At 48.0% G+C, this 16,352-nt stretch overlaps 8 protein-coding genes across 8 annotated transcripts; 4 read left to right on the forward strand and 4 right to left on the reverse strand.

Moving 5' to 3' along the window:
- Window positions 1-72: 72 nt before the first annotated feature.
- On the forward strand, window positions 73-1,344 carry N7481_006810 (glucarate dehydratase family protein; the record flags this gene model as incomplete). Its single annotated transcript, XM_057266029.1, has 1 exon — window positions 73-1,344. The coding sequence occupies one exon, from the start codon at window positions 73-75 to the stop codon at window positions 1,342-1,344; it is 1,272 nt and encodes a 423-aa protein (XP_057123749.1).
- Window positions 1,345-1,857: 513 nt separating this feature from the next.
- Window positions 1,858-3,486, forward strand: N7481_006811 (CoA-acylating methylmalonate-semialdehyde dehydrogenase; the record flags this gene model as incomplete). Its single annotated transcript, XM_057266030.1, has 2 exons — window positions 1,858-2,383; window positions 2,432-3,486. The coding sequence occupies 2 exons, from the start codon at window positions 1,858-1,860 to the stop codon at window positions 3,484-3,486; spliced, it is 1,581 nt and encodes a 526-aa protein (XP_057123750.1).
- Window positions 3,487-4,418: 932 nt separating this feature from the next.
- On the reverse strand, window positions 4,419-5,888 carry N7481_006812 (URC4/urg3 family protein; the record flags this gene model as incomplete). The annotated part of the gene is made up of 4 exons (XM_057266031.1): window positions 4,419-5,059; window positions 5,112-5,315; window positions 5,376-5,681; window positions 5,732-5,888. The coding sequence occupies 4 exons, from the start codon at window positions 5,886-5,888 to the stop codon at window positions 4,419-4,421; spliced, it is 1,308 nt and encodes a 435-aa protein (XP_057123751.1).
- An 806-nt stretch (window positions 5,889-6,694) lies between these two features.
- On the forward strand, window positions 6,695-8,359 carry N7481_006813 (Aldehyde dehydrogenase C-terminal; the record flags this gene model as incomplete). The annotated part of the gene is made up of 4 exons (XM_057266032.1): window positions 6,695-6,753; window positions 6,811-6,852; window positions 6,909-7,333; window positions 7,368-8,359. The coding sequence occupies 4 exons, from the start codon at window positions 6,695-6,697 to the stop codon at window positions 8,357-8,359; spliced, it is 1,518 nt and encodes a 505-aa protein (XP_057123752.1).
- A 312-nt stretch (window positions 8,360-8,671) lies between these two features.
- On the reverse strand, window positions 8,672-10,146 carry N7481_006814 (metallophosphoesterase family protein; the record flags this gene model as incomplete). The annotated part of the gene is made up of 4 exons (XM_057266033.1): window positions 8,672-9,026; window positions 9,080-9,360; window positions 9,414-9,868; window positions 9,924-10,146. The coding sequence occupies 4 exons, from the start codon at window positions 10,144-10,146 to the stop codon at window positions 8,672-8,674; spliced, it is 1,314 nt and encodes a 437-aa protein (XP_057123753.1).
- Window positions 10,147-11,155: 1,009 nt separating this feature from the next.
- Window positions 11,156-13,234, reverse strand: N7481_006815 (sodium:neurotransmitter symporter family protein; the record flags this gene model as incomplete). The annotated part of the gene is made up of 3 exons (XM_057266034.1): window positions 11,156-11,560; window positions 11,611-12,339; window positions 12,404-13,234. The coding sequence occupies 3 exons, from the start codon at window positions 13,232-13,234 to the stop codon at window positions 11,156-11,158; spliced, it is 1,965 nt and encodes a 654-aa protein (XP_057123754.1).
- Window positions 13,235-14,291: 1,057 nt separating this feature from the next.
- Window positions 14,292-14,816, reverse strand: N7481_006816 (LolC-2; the record flags this gene model as incomplete). Its single annotated transcript, XM_057266035.1, has 3 exons — window positions 14,292-14,588; window positions 14,659-14,770; window positions 14,806-14,816. The coding sequence occupies 3 exons, from the start codon at window positions 14,814-14,816 to the stop codon at window positions 14,292-14,294; spliced, it is 420 nt and encodes a 139-aa protein (XP_057123755.1).
- Window positions 14,817-15,446: 630 nt separating this feature from the next.
- Window positions 15,447-16,333, forward strand: N7481_006817 (putative L-cystine transporter; the record flags this gene model as incomplete). The annotated part of the gene is made up of 2 exons (XM_057266036.1): window positions 15,447-15,914; window positions 15,983-16,333. 2 exons carry the CDS (start codon window positions 15,447-15,449, stop codon window positions 16,331-16,333), a joined length of 819 nt encoding a protein of 272 aa, XP_057123756.1.
- Between the last annotated feature and the right edge of the window lie 19 nt (window positions 16,334-16,352).

A 16,352-nucleotide genomic window follows, 5' to 3' on the forward strand; every position in this document is an offset into this window, starting at 1 on the left:
GAACAGTTTTCAAATTGACGATTCTAGGAATCTTGAGTATTCAATCGATTTCAGATAAAGAAGACAAGCAAGATGCCCCAAGGCTCGACGATAAGGACGATTACCATCACGCCAGTGGCGTTTCACGACATGCCTCTGCTAAATAGTGTTGGTGTTCACGAACCCTTTGCCCTGCGCAGCATTATGGAGATTGTGACAGACGACAGCTATGGGCTTGGTGAATCCTATGGCGACATGGCTCATTTGGCACGTCTGAAAAATGCAGCACATAGTATGGAGGGTATATCCGTATACGATACAAATATGATCTATAAGATATGTGAAAACTCCCTGGAAGGTGACAACGCGACCGGTGGAGATGGTATGGCGGGCATGGTCACAACGGCATCTGTAACCGACAAAGTCTTCTCACCCTTTGAGGTTGCGTGTTTAGATATACAAGGAAAGATCGCAGGACTTCCTGTGAGTGAGATTCTTGGTGGCCGCGTGAGAAATAACGTGCAATACTCTGCATATCTCTTCTACAAATGGGCCAGTCATCCCGGTCAACCAGAGGATAAATATGGAGAAGCCTTGGATCCGGTAGGAATTGTCCGACAAGCGCAGAAAATCATCAATAAATATGGTTTTAAAGCCATCAAATTGAAAGGCGGCGTATTTCCGCCAGCAGAGGAAGTTAAAGCCGTCAAGGCACTTCATACTGCATTCCCAGAAATACCGCTACGACTGGATCCTAATGCCGCATGGACTGTGGAAACATCGAAATGGGTGGCCAGTCAGTTGGAAGGTATCGTTGAGTATCTCGAGGATCCCGCTCCTGAAATCGAGGGAATGGCAGCGGTCGCAAAAGAGGCTTCGATGCCCCTGGCAACGAATATGGCGGTTGTCGCCTTTTCACATCTCCCTCCTTCGGTCGCGCAAGATGCTGTTCAGGTCATTCTCTCTGATCATCATTTCTGGGGTGGGCTACGAAAGTCGCAAACCTTGGCCGCCATTTGTAGTATATGGAAGATGCGACTTTCCATGCATTCCAACAGTCACTTGGGTATATCACTCGCTGCCATGACTCATTTGGCCGCCGCGACTCCGAATCTGGACTATGCTTGCGATACACATTGGCCATGGAAACGTGATGGAGAGGACGTCATTGTCGAGGGTGCCCTTAAATGGCACGATGGAGGAGTCGCTGTTCCAACTGCGCCTGGGCTGGGAGTCGAACTCGATAGAGAAAAGCTCGCACTTCTTCATCAACAGTATCTTGAGTGCGGGATGACCAAGAGAGATGACACTACTTATATGAGAAAGTTTCGACCTGAATTTTCACCACATATACCCAGATGGTGAGCTGATATAGATGATCGAATGTTCATAGCAGTTGCTAGTTTAGACAAACAGAGGCCAAAGTTAGAATGGATGACAATGTATCCCGAACTTATTCCAACTGTGCTTTCTATCGCCTTGTAGACTGGGAAGCGTCCAAGGCTTCCGTTTCAATACACAGTAATTACGTATGGTAAAAGGAATATGCAGATGCAGATGCAGATGTAAATGCAGACGCAGATGCTGGTGCCCAAGCATGCGACAGTGCGGAGCTGGATGACTATACAGCGTAATACCCCGCTCTTTAGTAAAGCGAGGGGTAAACTATCCAGGTTTAAGCTAGACCCCGAGAGAATTGTTGGGGGAGCTCTCATTTCCCCGCAATCTACTGGTCTCTGTTGCTTTGGAAAATTTACTGCGCAAATGAAATTTGCCTCACCTCCAAGCAGCGACGAAACCAAGATCACATTCTTGTCCTTTCATTCCAACACCCCCGGGTCCTGATATACAAAGAAATAAGCATAGGTTCTAACCAGAATGACTCAACACTCAACACAGGTGAGTGTACTAGGTACTTCATCGAGCTCCTTCCCAAGCTCTCACGCGAAAATTGCCAAACCCAAGGATACGCCCTACTTTGTCGACAATGAGTTCCGTCTCTCAGCGACGACAGAATTCATCGACGTGCATGACCCTGCTACCAATGAGCTTGTTTCGAAAGTTCCCAAGATGACCGAATCAGAACTAGAGGAAGTGCTCCAAGCCGCAGGAACAGCATTTCCAGCGTGGAAGGGGATGTCTACAATTGCCAGACAGCAAATCATGTTCCGCTTTGTTAATCTTATTCGGGAGCACTGGGACCGTCTTGCTGCCGTGATAACATTGGAGCAAGGTAAAACGCTGGCAGACTCCAAAGGAGATGTTTTGCGAGGCTTGCAGGTAGCCGAGGCCGCATGCGCTGGACCTGAATACATGAAAGGGGAAGTCCTAGAAGTCGCCAAGGATATGGAGACCAGGACTTACCGCGAGCCACTGGGTGTTGTTAGTGTCATCTGCCCATTTAGTAAGATTTTACCCGGCAAGTTTTGATATACGACGACTGATGAATCAGACTTTCCTGCTATGATTCCACTTTGGTGCATTCCAATTGCGACTATAACAGGCAATACTGTTGTTCTCAAACCGTCAGAGCGAGCGCCTGGGGCAGCTATGATTTTGATGGAATTGGCAGAGAAGGCTGGCTTTCCTAAAGGAGTGATCAATGTTGTGCACGGGGCACATGACACCGTCAACTATCTGCTTGATGCCCCTTTAATCAAGGCCATCAGCTTTGTTGGGAGCAACCAAGCCGGGGAATACATATTTGAGAAAGGAACTGCCAGTGGGAAGAGAGTGCAGGCAAACCTCGGAGCGAAGAATCACGCTGTTGTTTTACCCGATTCCGATAAAGACTCGACCTTGGAGGCTATCACGGCTGCAGCATTCGGTGCAGCTGGCCAGCGCTGTATGGCACTATCGGCACTGGTACTTGTCGGTGAAGCAAAAGACTGGCTCCAAGAACTGGTTGAGCGAGCCAAGGGCCTCCGCGTGGATGGAGGATTCGAGCGCGATGCCGATCTTGGTCCAGTCGTGACGCCGCAAAGTAAGCTCAGAATAAACAAGCTTGTGGCAAGTGCCGAGAGCGAAGGGGCTACCATCCTCCTGGACGGGCGAGGATTTCAACACAAAAAGTATACTAACGGCAATTGGGTCGCCCCAACAATAATCTGTGACGTCAATCCCACCATGCAGTGCTACAAAGAAGAGATTTTCGGACCGGTGCTTGTCTGCCTTCAGGCAAACTCACTCGACGATGCTATTAGTTTGGTAAACGCAAATCCTTATGGGAATGGCACGGCGATATTTACGTCTTCGGGGGTGTCTGCTGAGAGGTTTCGGAAGAACATAGAGGCTGGCCAAGTCGGTGTCAATGTTCCCATTCCAGTCCCTCTCCCGATGTTCTCGTTTACCGGGAATAAACGAAGTGTTGCTGGTGGCGGTGCGAATACATTCTATGGTAAGCCTGGTGTCAGTTTCTATACGCAATTGAAGACTGTAACATCAAAGTGGGCTGGGCGAGACAGCGAACCTGGAAAAATGACGCTTTCGATGCCTACAACTAGCTGAATATCTGTCAACTACTCGTGTCGGATATAAGTAATGTAGCAGAATTAAGTTTTAACTTGTGGAATCCTGACATTTGATGATTTTCTGTCCCAAAACCCCTCCGGTTCTAGGCAATTTTGAGGGGGGTGTGTATCGACTTAATGTTTTAAAATTATTTTGTCACTTTCGCGACATGTGGGATCTGAATATCAAATCCCGATCCACGATAGAGGCTGGAGATTTGATTTATTTCAATGGTGACATATGGACACTATTCCGGAAAATAATCAAGTCAACCAAGACCGAAGAGTCCCCTAAGCGGATTGTAATGATTGAAAGGTTGTCAGCGTTTCAAGAACAAGATGTAACTTTAGATCCGAGATACAGCCATGGGTCATCTTGTCATTCCAGTTCAAGATTCTATAAACCCAGGTGGTCAATCTACAATATGATACCACTTCAAACCTTTCAAGTTGGAAGGTACTAGTTACTACCAGTACTACTAAGGCAAAAGAAGGTATTTTCGCCCGGACCCATTTTCTAGACCAGGATAGTGTTACCGGAGTATTGATCAAAGCATGCCAATTTCTTGGGACACCCGTGGACAACTTGCTCACAAGGTACCGGGATTATTTCCTGGTTCCTAACTATGGTGTCGCAAAAGAGAGAAAATTAAAGCGGTGTAGAGTCTATTATACTCTGTCCTTGGATGGCTCGATAAGCTGGGGATAAATTGCACATATAGGGACACGATAGTTCTTGAAATCTGATTTTCATTGTGTAGTGATATTTCTAGATACCATCGAATGTCCTAGAACCAAGAAAATTGTATGAATTCATGACGTCGGAAAGAATTAACAACCAGCTTGGGGGCATCTGACCAAAGAAATTCCATGCAATGACAATAAGTAGGCGACGGAAACGAGGTTTCTAATAGATACCAGGTTCATGTCTTAGAACAGAGTCCCATCTCCCTGTATCACAATTGGACTTGATTTAGTTTCAGGACGATACTTTGCTGCCAGCTCTCTACCCCCCTTCCAAGTTCCAGCTTCTAGCATTTGTGCCATGCTGATTCGAACACCTTGTAGTGCAAAGCGATCAGCGATCAGTTTATGAAGAGTGTCGAGCAAAGCAACAGTCATTGAGCGCCACTCCACAATCACGTCACTGGTCGCATCGAAGCTCGGGGTTTCTTGCTTGGAATTTTTCTGGCCTTCCTTCAAGACGTTCTCTTTCAGCCGTAATACACCTAGATCGACAAATAAGCCCCCATTACGGTATTCTGGAAGTCCGGTTCCCTGGTCAATGTTGTCCCAGTCTAACCCCAAAACCCGTATGAAAGGAACCGATAGAGAATAGGCAAGCCATTGTGTCAGTTTGTGGAAAGGCTGAATATTCAAGGCGCCATTTTGAGCTTGCCGATCAGAATTCAGTCTCTCTAGCGTTTGAAGAGGCCATGCATCTCCGATAGGCACGCCTGAAACGTGGGTTCGGTTTTTGGGCCAGGCAGGGAGAAGGGTCTTTTGTAGGACCGACCACAAAACTTCGTAGTTGAGATTTTCCCCGTTCTTTCTATTTGCCAACAAGTAATCTAAATCAAATGATAAGTATACAGAGCCACTGCCCAGAAGGTGGAAGCTTACCAACGATATTTCCAGGTCGGCCCTTATCCCCGAAAATCTCAGGCAGATTCAACAGTGAATGTCCGACGCTTTGCAGAAGACTGACACGAGAAATGTCGCTGATTATCTCATTGTTAGCGGTTATTTGAAAGTTCTTTCTGAACTCTGCAATATCAAGTGAAACGAGACCACGGCCTGTGTAAAACTTGTCAGCTTCTTCAATGTCTAAGTAGAAGATTTCTCACTTGCCGTCGACTGCTTCGTTCTTGTTCGCGCCTCCCCCACCGGCACCACCATCCGAGAATGCGCCAGCCTTGAACATATATAAAGCTGCGACTGCGATGCCCTCACTCCGCCCATATTCGTTCCCAGTGTCAGGCTCAGTAAATTTCCAGACATCACCGGCCCCGGCATCGAGAAGCACAGCAACAAAGAATAGATCGATGAGGCGTCGAGTGATTTCTGTCTCGTCATCACCAACTGATTGCCATCCCTTGATGAGTTTTTCCACTCGCGGAACGCCTCCAATTTCGAAGTGCTGCCATCGGCCGTGGGAGGAATCTCTTGGAATCGATTGGGACCAAAGTCTCTCTAGATATTCTTGGTCAGATCACGCCAGCTGCAATTGCCAAGCTCAGTACGCACATTAATGATACCCGCTACAAAATCTGCCACACCAGGCATCAAGTCCGGCAAATATGAGAAGTGTGTCAGATTATCCTGTGCGGCGGCTTCCAAGACAAGATGAGCTCTTTCGCGAACGGCTTTCAGCCCTTTAAGATACTCAATTTCCGCCATATTTTCTTTACCCCCGAACACTTGCTTGGCAGCTAGAAGGCGGTATTAGGTATTGATGGGAGGATACTTTGCTAGCTAGTGAAAGCAATTATAAGTGGAAGAGCCTTGGAATAATGAGAGGCGGAATATATAGCTACTCTGTCTCGCACAGAGCTGTCGTCGCGGTGTTCCAGCGGCCGCCCCCGCCCAGTGGGGTTGCATCGCCTGGTCCCGCAGGAGAGGGGGTTTCTCAGAACAAACTGCCAAGACTGGGTGATAAATCGTATCAGTAAAGCAATACACATTGAAAGATAGATCGGTACACTCTAACCGGTTTCGTGTCTGACTTGGGCTCCCAGCTAACCACTCTGGGTAAGACATGTTAGCCACGGTGTAGCTTATCGTGCCCACCTAGCCATCAGCCATGATGGTGAGGAGGAGTTCGGTACGATAACCATCAACTAGCATATTTTCGGATTCGTAATTCCTAGTCAAATAGACAGAAATGACCAATTCATGGACTAGACCGATTGCATTGGCTCGATAACCGCCTGAGGGGTAGCCCCACTCCCTCCCGGATTGGACCGGAAAACACCCTTGACAATACTCTGGCGTTTTTTTTTTACCGCTACTCACGAAGGCCGCAGGGCGAGCTGAATTTATTTAGGATCGACCACATGCTCGCCAAGCCCGACTGAATCTTTTAATCGGAAATTTCTCGAACTATTTTGATCCAACTTCCAATATATCAGAAGCATCTGTAATCCCGTCAGCTTGAAGGTTCAAGACGTTCAGGCTTACTGCAAGACTCAAAAAGGAATATCAAAATGTCGAGTGTTTATTACCTGTGGGTCGCTGGTAAATCCCAACCCGGGAAAGAGGACCTGTATGCCTTCTAGTGTTTTGGCTTGAAAAGTGCAACAGAGCTCTAACCTTGATGAAGAATCCCTATCGAGGATCCAGCTACCGGAGAGATCTTCGCCGAGTTAGAATCCCTCTCCCTCGTGCCCCTCCAAAAGAGCCTTCTCTCACAGTTGGCAGATGTCATGCAGCATCCGAGGAAGATGTCGACAACGCAGTCCATATTGCACACTCGGCATACAAATCTGGCATATGGTCACGGGCATCTCGTCACAAACGGGCGGATGTACTCGAAAATTGCGCTGGCTATCTCAAAGAAGCATTGCCAGAATTGATCGATCTTGAGGTGAAACAAACCGGTCGCGTGGTACGTGAGATGAAAGCCCAGGTTCCGTCGCTCGTGCGATGGTTTCAATACTATGCCTCGTTGTTACGGGTGGAAGAGCGTTCCGTTCTTCCAACTACTGGCAAGCTTCACAACTTCACGGAAAGACTACCCCTGGGTGTTGTAGTGCAGATCACCTCATTCAATCACCCTCTCCTGATTGCAGTGAAGAAACTAGCACCTGCTCTAGCAGCTGGGAATAGTGTAATAACCAAGCCGAGTGAGCTCACCCCCCCTGACTACTCTTCTTTTAGGCAGAATCCTTCAGCGGGCAGGGATTCCAGATGGAGTTTTCAACGTTCTGCCTGGGTTTGGATCAAAAACAGGGAGATTCTTGGTTTCGCACCCACTGGTGCGTAAAGTGGATGTGACTGGAAGCACCGATGCGGGGAAAGCGATTGGAGCACTGGTGGGAGGCAATCTGTGTCGATATACAGCCGAGCTGGGAGGCAAGGCCCCACTCCTAATCTTCCATGACGCCGATATCGATGTCGCAGTCAATGGAATTGCATTTGGAAGTTATATTGCCAGCGGACAAACATGTGTGGCAAGCACAAGGATCCTTGTTGACAACAAAATTCTGGATCAGGTGTTACAGAAATTGAAGACAAAGGTCGTGAGCATTACTGCTCAAATAGGGTCTCCTACCAATATTGACTCGATGATGGGCCCGCTTATATCTGAAAAACAAATGATCAAAGTCCAAGAATTGGTTGATGATGCTGTTGAGAATGGAGCTGCAATCCCTCTCACTGGGGGCAAACGTCTACTTGGAAAAAGCTCCCTGGATAGATCCAACTTTTCGAAGGGATATTTCTTCGAGCCAACTGTCCTAGTGCCAGGAAGAAAAGATTTGACTGCATCATCTATTTGGCGCCGTGAAGCATTTGGCCCTGTTATTGTTGTGCTTGGCTTTGATACGGAGGACCAGGCCGTTGAATTAGCCAACGATACAGAGTTTGGCCTGGGGGCAGGTATCTGGACCGAGGACCTTTCGCGAGCTTTTCGAATATCTGAACTGATCGAGGCCGGAATCGTCTGGGTCAATACTCATCATCGAAACGACCCCAGTAGCCCATGGGGAGGTGCAAGGTCAGCCAGTGGAGTTGGCAGTGAAAATGGAGTCGATGCTTACCATGATTATACTTCGACCAAGAGCACAATTATAAACTTCGCTCGGCCAGAGGAATCGTTGGATATGGATGACTGGTTTGGAAAATCCTCCAAAAATGTCCGGTACGGGTAGATCATCCAGAAACCTCAAGGGGACCGGTCAATATAAGCAAGTAGCTGGCATGGGAACGGTTCTGCTTGGGGAACATTAGTATCTTCCGGGGTTATTCACGACTAGTAAATTGTCCGGAATCTTACACATTGGAACAAGTCGCCCCGTAGTCCCCTTCATCGCAAATCAATAATACCTCCGGTTACTATTTCCACTTGAGAAGAGAGAGCTCCAAGGTTTAGAGAAGAAGATGATAAAGTTTTAGTTAGCCCCGTATAAAATCCGATCGTAAAGAACGGGCCTCTATGTGTCTCTAATCTAGCGCGAATAAATCTACCGTTGCCAGAAAGTAAACAACCAAAATGAGGCCCAAATGTAGAAAAACAAAAATGGAGAATCATAAGGAGATGAGGCCCCGGAAAACTGGATTCGTTTGTCCGAGAATGTAAGGCCATATCTGTCTTGACCATAGGTAGCATTTAATGTTACCGGGGCTGAGATGGAACCATCTTCTAACCGAATCCAAGTTCGAACCTGATTTTCCAAATCGGTTTGGTTGATTAGTATTTGTCGGGCGCCACGAGCCACATCACTGTATCCCCCATATCCCGTATGTCGGCCATAGCACATGTTCAAGCCCGTGCCGGTAATATTCTGATCGACAGTGTTATTGTCCCATTTGAAGCACCTAAAGAAATTAGTCAATTACGGAATTCACCGAATGTTCGAAGTAATATTTACCAATCGTTTTCATGGTCATGTCCACTAAATGTTGCCAACAATCCAGTGGTATTAAGAAGAGCGTTCATGAATCTGGAGTCTTGGCCGATATATTGAGTATCGCCAGAGCCTTGCGATACTACCGTCTCTCCATTGATCCCAGGTGTCCTTTTCCTACTCACACCCTTGTCCTGGTATTCGAACATCGCATGGGCGGGGATGTGGTAAAATGCAAGGGACGGAATGGAACAGCCAAATTCGGATGTTAAATTGGCGTTTTTCTGAACAAACCATTCCACCACCTTGGAGTATGTTAGTCTTTAAGTAGACATTTCATTGAGAAGAATAGTCTTACTGATTCATCAACCCAATCTTCTCGCACGCCGGGAGTCATGCTGGAGTCCCGCTTGGTTGCGTTACGCCCACCACGAGAATCGAAGAACCACAGAAGAAGTGCAGGAGGGCCACTAATGTTATCGTGGGGGTAAACCATGAGGTAATAATTTGTGATTCCAGCCTGGGTTCCCGAAATATCGCTTCTTGTTAAACTTGTTGGATATTGGTTTTCTTGATCAAAAATGTCCTTTGATGGATCCAAGTTGTCTTGGCAGTCGTGATTCCCGTAAGTTGAAGCCCAAGGCTGGTTTATTTCGACCAAAGGTGATACGACTTCATGAACGTAGTCACTGGAGCCAGAGCCTTGAATGGCATCTCCAGATATGAGGTCTCCATTAAGAACTACTAGTTGAGCTTCTTCATCGGAGAGAATGGACCTCATGACTTGCTTTGTCATAGCATCGTCAGTAGCATCTGTATCGACTTTAGCATACTCTCGACGAATGCTCAGGAACGATTCAATACTTACTTTCTGCAAAGTGCAAGTCCTCGAAGATAGAGATTTGAAATGTACCATTCTCGGAGAATTGGAGTGATCGGGCGTCAAGTCGGCGTATAGATGGACGTCTCATCCTATACTGGGATGAAGCTATAGCTGCTATTCTGGGGTTGGAGACAATTTGTAGGGACGTGCATGGGCGACCGCTGGGATTTGTAGCGCAGCGGTACCCATCAACTTTATCCCACTCCATCCCCGACAGTTTGATCCATTGAAGTCACTCACGTCATGAAATCTGGCCGCCTAGCCCTTACAAATTGCTGAGTGGACTGAATGGACGAAAACAGGTAAACCGATTGACGCCAAGAGCCATTGCCAAGCCAGTCGGTCATCGACTTTGGAGATACCGGAGATAATGTACCGATGATGACCCGCCGGTTCCCGCGATCGCCGTCGGACCGAAATTTAAGAAACCTAACTGCCCTGCGATCCTACTTCAATTATTGGATCAATTGACACAAGCTTGAATGGGTGGTCATCATTCCGAATTGTTTCATAACTCCGCTATCCTTGCCGCGATCTCCGGGGCTCGACTGTCGCACTAAAAGGTTGGCAAGTCGGTATTCGATCTTGGCAGCAACGTAGCCCTGGTACTCATGCATGTGGCTTTGCGTGGCGAGACAAACGCGGCATTTGAAAAAAAAAGAGATTCCCCGAAAATATCCTCAAAGGGCGTGGCTGAGCTCAACGCCAGGGAATGAAGCAGGCACAAAGACGATGACTTTTGCAAGGTACAAACATCACGTTTTTGGCTTTTCCGAATCTTTGGATCATACGAAATTCAGAAATAAAATTACCTAATCACGAATACCATTTAACCATCTATCAAGCAGGGCAGTCTGAAAGAAGTTTCAAATCAGCCGAAAAGTGGCTGGCACACAAAGGTATAGGGCAAGGAGGGGAAGATCAGAAGGGAAGGCTGATCGGCAATGAGGAAATTGAAGGGGTGGGAGTATCAAAAAATGGAGAGCTGCATGCAGTGGGAGAACCTTGCTCCGGAAAGGTTTCAATCTCGCAGCTTCGCATCACATGATGATAACCTATGGAACATACCTCTTTCTAAACGGCCTATTTGATAGTAAAATACATAATTTTAGTTTCAAAACATCCATCTTCACTAAATATTTGAGACTAAATCTGTTTCAAGGTTTCGCGTAAGGCTAGTTCCATTTTCTAGGGCTTGCGAGCCGCAGTCGGATTCACTAGCTTTTAAACCTATCGGGGCTGTGGCTCACTGTATACTTTGCTGTTACCGTGTGGTCCACTCCAAGCGCATTGAGATCGAGCGGATCGCCCAATTGTTTGGACTGCTGCGGGATGGTTTCTTCGGTGCCCTCGGCTCTTCGGTGACGGGGAACAAAGATGTTGTAATACCGGGGTAAAATAACACCCAGCAAAATTAAAAGCAGACACAGGTGTGCTAAAATAAACCCAGCAATCATCATCGGATCATATCGAAGAGTGTAGAATTCTGGATATGCGAAGCTGAAGACAATGGCCAAAATAGGCGCACTGGCATATCGCAGTAGTGGGGGCCAGAGACGAGGGATATTCCAGTTGCCATTCCCGCCAACCACGTCATTCAGATCACGCCTCAATTGGTTTCCCTGCATGCGTTAGTTCATCTGAGATTGAAGTGGTGAGCAGTGGGACCTACCGAATATAAGGCCATATACCAGAGTCGACTGGTTATAGAGTTTCGACCCCAGAAACCGGGAGCTTTGATCCCCGGCGTCGTGGATACAAGAACCGAAAGAATAGAACAGACAATAAAAAACCCAAATCCCGCGCCAGCCCCAGCTGATGGATTTGAGATGCCATGTGCAACAGCGACACCGATTACCTGGGCACCAAAATATCCAGTGTTGTAGGTGGCAAAGGCCATGAGCCCTGTTTGATCAACAACATCGCGCCAGCGGTAGGCTGTAGTTGCACCGACAAGCTCTGACCAGACAACAAATATCAAAGCAACGTTGTTGATCCATCGATCAATCCCATCTAGTAGATAGAATCCAAATTCGGTACAATACGGTAAGCACATAAGAAATGAAACCACAGTCAGTACAGTCACAATCGTCGGTCGAGAAAGTTTCATTCCCGCATCGACGGCTAGTGTAGCTGCAGCATCTAGCATCACGAATGCCGAGCTGAAACCAAGTACCACCAGTGTGAAGAACAGAAGAATAGCCCACCAGTTAGAGCCAGGCATATGGAGAACAGCCTCTGGTAGCGTCAAGAAACCCACGACAAACGCGCCAAGTCTCTCCCCGTCCTCTGGCCACCGCTGAAGATAGCCCACGACACCAAACACTGCAAAAGCGGCGAAGTTTTCGAAGAGAACATTACTTCCACAGATCAAGATGGCGTCCATGACAGCGTTAGAGTGCTTAGAGTTGTAAGAAGCATAGGACGTGAAATAACCAAAGCCGATGCCCGTAGAAAAAAAATACCTGCCCAACAGCAGTTTGCCAGACAGTCCCTGACGCTAATTGATCGCTTCTCCATGTTGCCCAGAGAAGCCGAATTCCCTCGCGCGCATTATCTAGTGAGCAAGAGCGACCAACGATGATGATAGTGGTGACGATTGGCAGGCCCATCGTCCAGTAGACAACTCGGCCCGTTAGGCCAACTCCGCGAAAAATGGACACCCAGATCAAAAACCATATAAAGGCGCTCCAGCCGACAGTCTCGCCGATGAGCGACACACCTGGATAGACAGTGTACTTTGAAACAGCCTTATTCCCTGCCGTTAAGCTTCCCAGAACGGGGTCAATATTTGAAACCACATCGCCCATGTAAAATTCTTCTATTCTGCCTTCCCATGGAAGAGGACTGTGAAATGAGTTGCGGAAATAATTCATGATCCAGGCGAGATTCACCGTGAAGTACTGTACGACGATGAAACTGACCAAAATCGGACCAAGGCCGACACCCTTCAGCCGGTGGTTTATATTGTTAAATGCAATCACTGTGCCCCCACGATATGCCTGCCCAATTGAAATTTCGAGGATTAGAGCAGGGATGGCGACAATGAATACCGCGAGCAGATAAGGGATAAACCACTGCAGACCATAATTGTTGTAAACGACCGAAGGGTATCTTAGTAAGTTGCCCTGGCCTGCACAACCTCCCATCGCAGCGAGAAGGAAAGCTGCCCGGGAGGGCCATTGGTCACGGCCGTCTTCGGACTTTTGCGGAGGAGGAGCAATCAAGCCAACAATCTTCTTTGCATATGGGCGGATCCAAAGAATCAACCTCTTCGGATAATTGGCCAGAACCATGCTGCCGATGGCCACAGTGGATTTGGAACAGCTCCTGTGAGTCTTCTTTCATGCAAGGTTGAATGGGTGATTCGGACTAAACAAGTCACAGTGGAGGAAGAGCTTCCAAGCATCCAATTTACAATTTCCGAAGAGAGCTGCCGCTTTTGAATAATTCTGGACTGGTGCCAAGCAGCCATCGGACCATCCTATCCTGTTTCGCCATCGATTCTGGCCCATGCCAAGAGGCCCAAGGGAAAGTTGTGATCCTGCGTCCTTATTATTGCGCTTTTTGTAGGGAATCACCACGCCAAGAGCCTTGGAATAATCCTACCGCAGTTCTGGGCTGAAATGCAGGTATTAAAAAAGCAGCAACCCTGTCAGCTGCCAAGAGTGCGGCTCTTGGTATTCCATGGCGCTGATTGCGACATCGCTACGAACGGAGACTTTATGGACGAACTTGTTCCACAAGGCTGAGGGAGGAGTCTGTAGCTCGGATTTTCGCTCTGTGGCCACTGAATAAGCTTGATATGTTCCAAGGTCCGCTCATGGAAGACGCGCTCTTCCTGGTTCTCGTACCTGAGAGACTGAGCTATAAAATGAACAGATTCTTGGCCAAGTGAAGTAGAAATCTCTCTAAACATTTGTCGATCGCAAACATTCCCTCGTGGAATCTTAAGCACTTTGACGATACGATACGATACAACTACTCGCATATAGACTTGTATTGTCCAGGTCGGAGGCATTTTCTCATAACTTGGCTTTCGTTTGTCGAGAAGAGCCATTAGGGGGGCTCGGTGGGCTCATGGTCCGCCATGGCCCCTGCGTGATAATGTGGTTCTTATGGTCCGACGTCCGGAATTTACTGCCAGGTGTTCGAGTATCAGATGTTTTTTCAGGTGATGCGGGCAATTTATCACGACTGGGAAGTAAAATCTCTGGGCCGGTAAAGTCAGCAATGCTGGAAAATCTTCCAGCATTAGGGGTAAAGAGTGACCATCGTAAAGGGCATGGTGAATAGTCCACACAAAGAACGTTGATTCGGGTTGATTCGTTTCTTGCACCAGGGCTAAATAAGTCAGTGCTTTGCGAAGGACAACTGATCGCAGTAAATGGTCTTTTCATCAATCAAATTCCGGAAGTCTTTTGGATCGTTTGAAGTGACAAAACGACATTCAATCCCCAGTTGCGGCGCGAGGACCTTGAACTGGTGGTACGTGCCCCCATGGACCGTTGACGTGGCGACAATATCGTCTCCGACGCCAGCCAATGCCATCAAGGTCATCGAGACAGCGGCCGTTCCAGATGCAACAGCACAAGCGGCCACCCCACCTTTCAGTGCCGCCATGCGGTTCTGGAACACGCTCACAGTAGGCTAAGATAAACGCGAGAAGCTTTGTCAGCCAGCTGCATTTCATCATCGAGGCCGACATTACTTGACTTACATTGGTTATGCGGCTGTATATGTTGCCAAACTCGCTGATATGCAAGAGACGCACTCCATGCTCGGCATTATTGAAAGCAAATGCAGTAGTGGTGTAGATTGGTACTGCACAGCTATTCAATGCATCAGGAAAAGCCCTATGGCGTACCATGTCAGCATTTTGTTTCACCCAAGGGTTGCTGCATTAGACGGACCCAGCATGGAGTTGAAGAGTTTCAAACCGCTGAGATGCAGGTTATTCCAACATGATGAAGAATTGAAAGGTGAGAATGTGTGGTCGGTGGAGCTACTTGATTCAAGCTATACAACTTCAATTGCAATGGCCCATACGGGGAAGTGTCGTCTGGGGAGTACCATGATAAGTGCCTTCCCAGGCAGATCAGCCGCAAGAGCGAACTAGAAAACATGACTGTGCAGATCTACTGCAGCCAGGGCTAAACTATGTAGATGACGAGTTCAGGCCCCTCGCCTCGCGGTAACAAATGACAACATCCGCAACGTGGGGGCCAGGTGTTTCGGTATGCTGAGCTCCACTTATTCCGAGCTCCGGGTCTATTCCGAAGGTGGGAATGCGCACGATTCCTCTTTCCCTCCAACTTGCTGCATTTTTATTAAGGCACCTAAGGGCTCAGGCATCTGACTATTACTTATTCCGCGCCCGCGCCCGCGCCCGATTACATTGTAGCTATCTTAGCTTCACTTACATCTTCCCCGAAGGTCAAATAATTCAGCACATCTTATCGCAGTTCTATTATTCCGCTACCTTTAATTTTTACAACACCGTCAGCAATGTTGAATGACACATGGACGCATACAATATCCCAAATCCTGGGCTGGACTTATTTCATCCTGTGGTCGCTGTCCTTCTACCCGCAAGTCCTGCACAATCATCGCCGCCGCTCAACGGACGGGTTCTCTGTCGACTTTGCGGTACTTAACATCCTCGGGTTGACCGCATACACTGTCTTTAATGCGTGCTTCCTCTTTTCGCCGGTTGTGCGAGCCCAGTATGCTCAAAGGCATCCCGAGGGCGCCAAACCGACCATCCAATGGAACGATTTCGTCTACGCCCTGCATGGTGCCCTGGTCTGTTGTTTGATTGGCAGCCACTTCTTCTGTGCGAGCTTCTGGAACTTTCGATCCAAGACACAACGAGTGAGTACAACGGCCCTCGTGGCCATTGGGGGCTGCATAGGGGTGGTGGCCTTGGCCATCCTGTACGTTTGGGTCTCGGCGTCGTGGGAATGGATTGACGTGGTAAGCAGGCATCCGGCCAATCAAATCACCAATTAGTTCGATATGTGCTGACCCTCATGCTACATAAGGTATATGTGGTCGGCATGATCAAAGTCTTCCTAACAGCCGTCAAGTACACTCCCCAGGCCGTCATGAACTATTTACGCCAGTCCACCGCAGGGTTTTCCATTTTCGCGGTTCTGCTCGATCTCACAGGCGCTTTGCTGTCGTTGATACAGCTGGTACTGGACTCTACGTTGCAGCCGGACTGGTCGGGAACTACGGGGAATATCGCCAAACTTTCATTGGGAAATCTGACCCTCGTATTCGATCTCATCTTTATCTTCCAGCACTTTGTGTTGTATCGGGAACAACCGGCGGAGACGAAGCCAGGGCCCTCAGAGAATGATCCTCTCCTGCATAGTAGTAATGAGCCGTAGATTTCCATAACAACATGTG

The sequence above is a fragment of the Penicillium waksmanii genome, assembly GCF_028829765.1.
Source record: "Penicillium waksmanii strain IBT 27052 chromosome Unknown utg000005l:1.0-5232799.0:1.0-5237142.0, whole genome shotgun sequence".
Classification (NCBI taxonomy): Eukaryota; Fungi; Ascomycota; class Eurotiomycetes; order Eurotiales; family Aspergillaceae; genus Penicillium; species Penicillium waksmanii.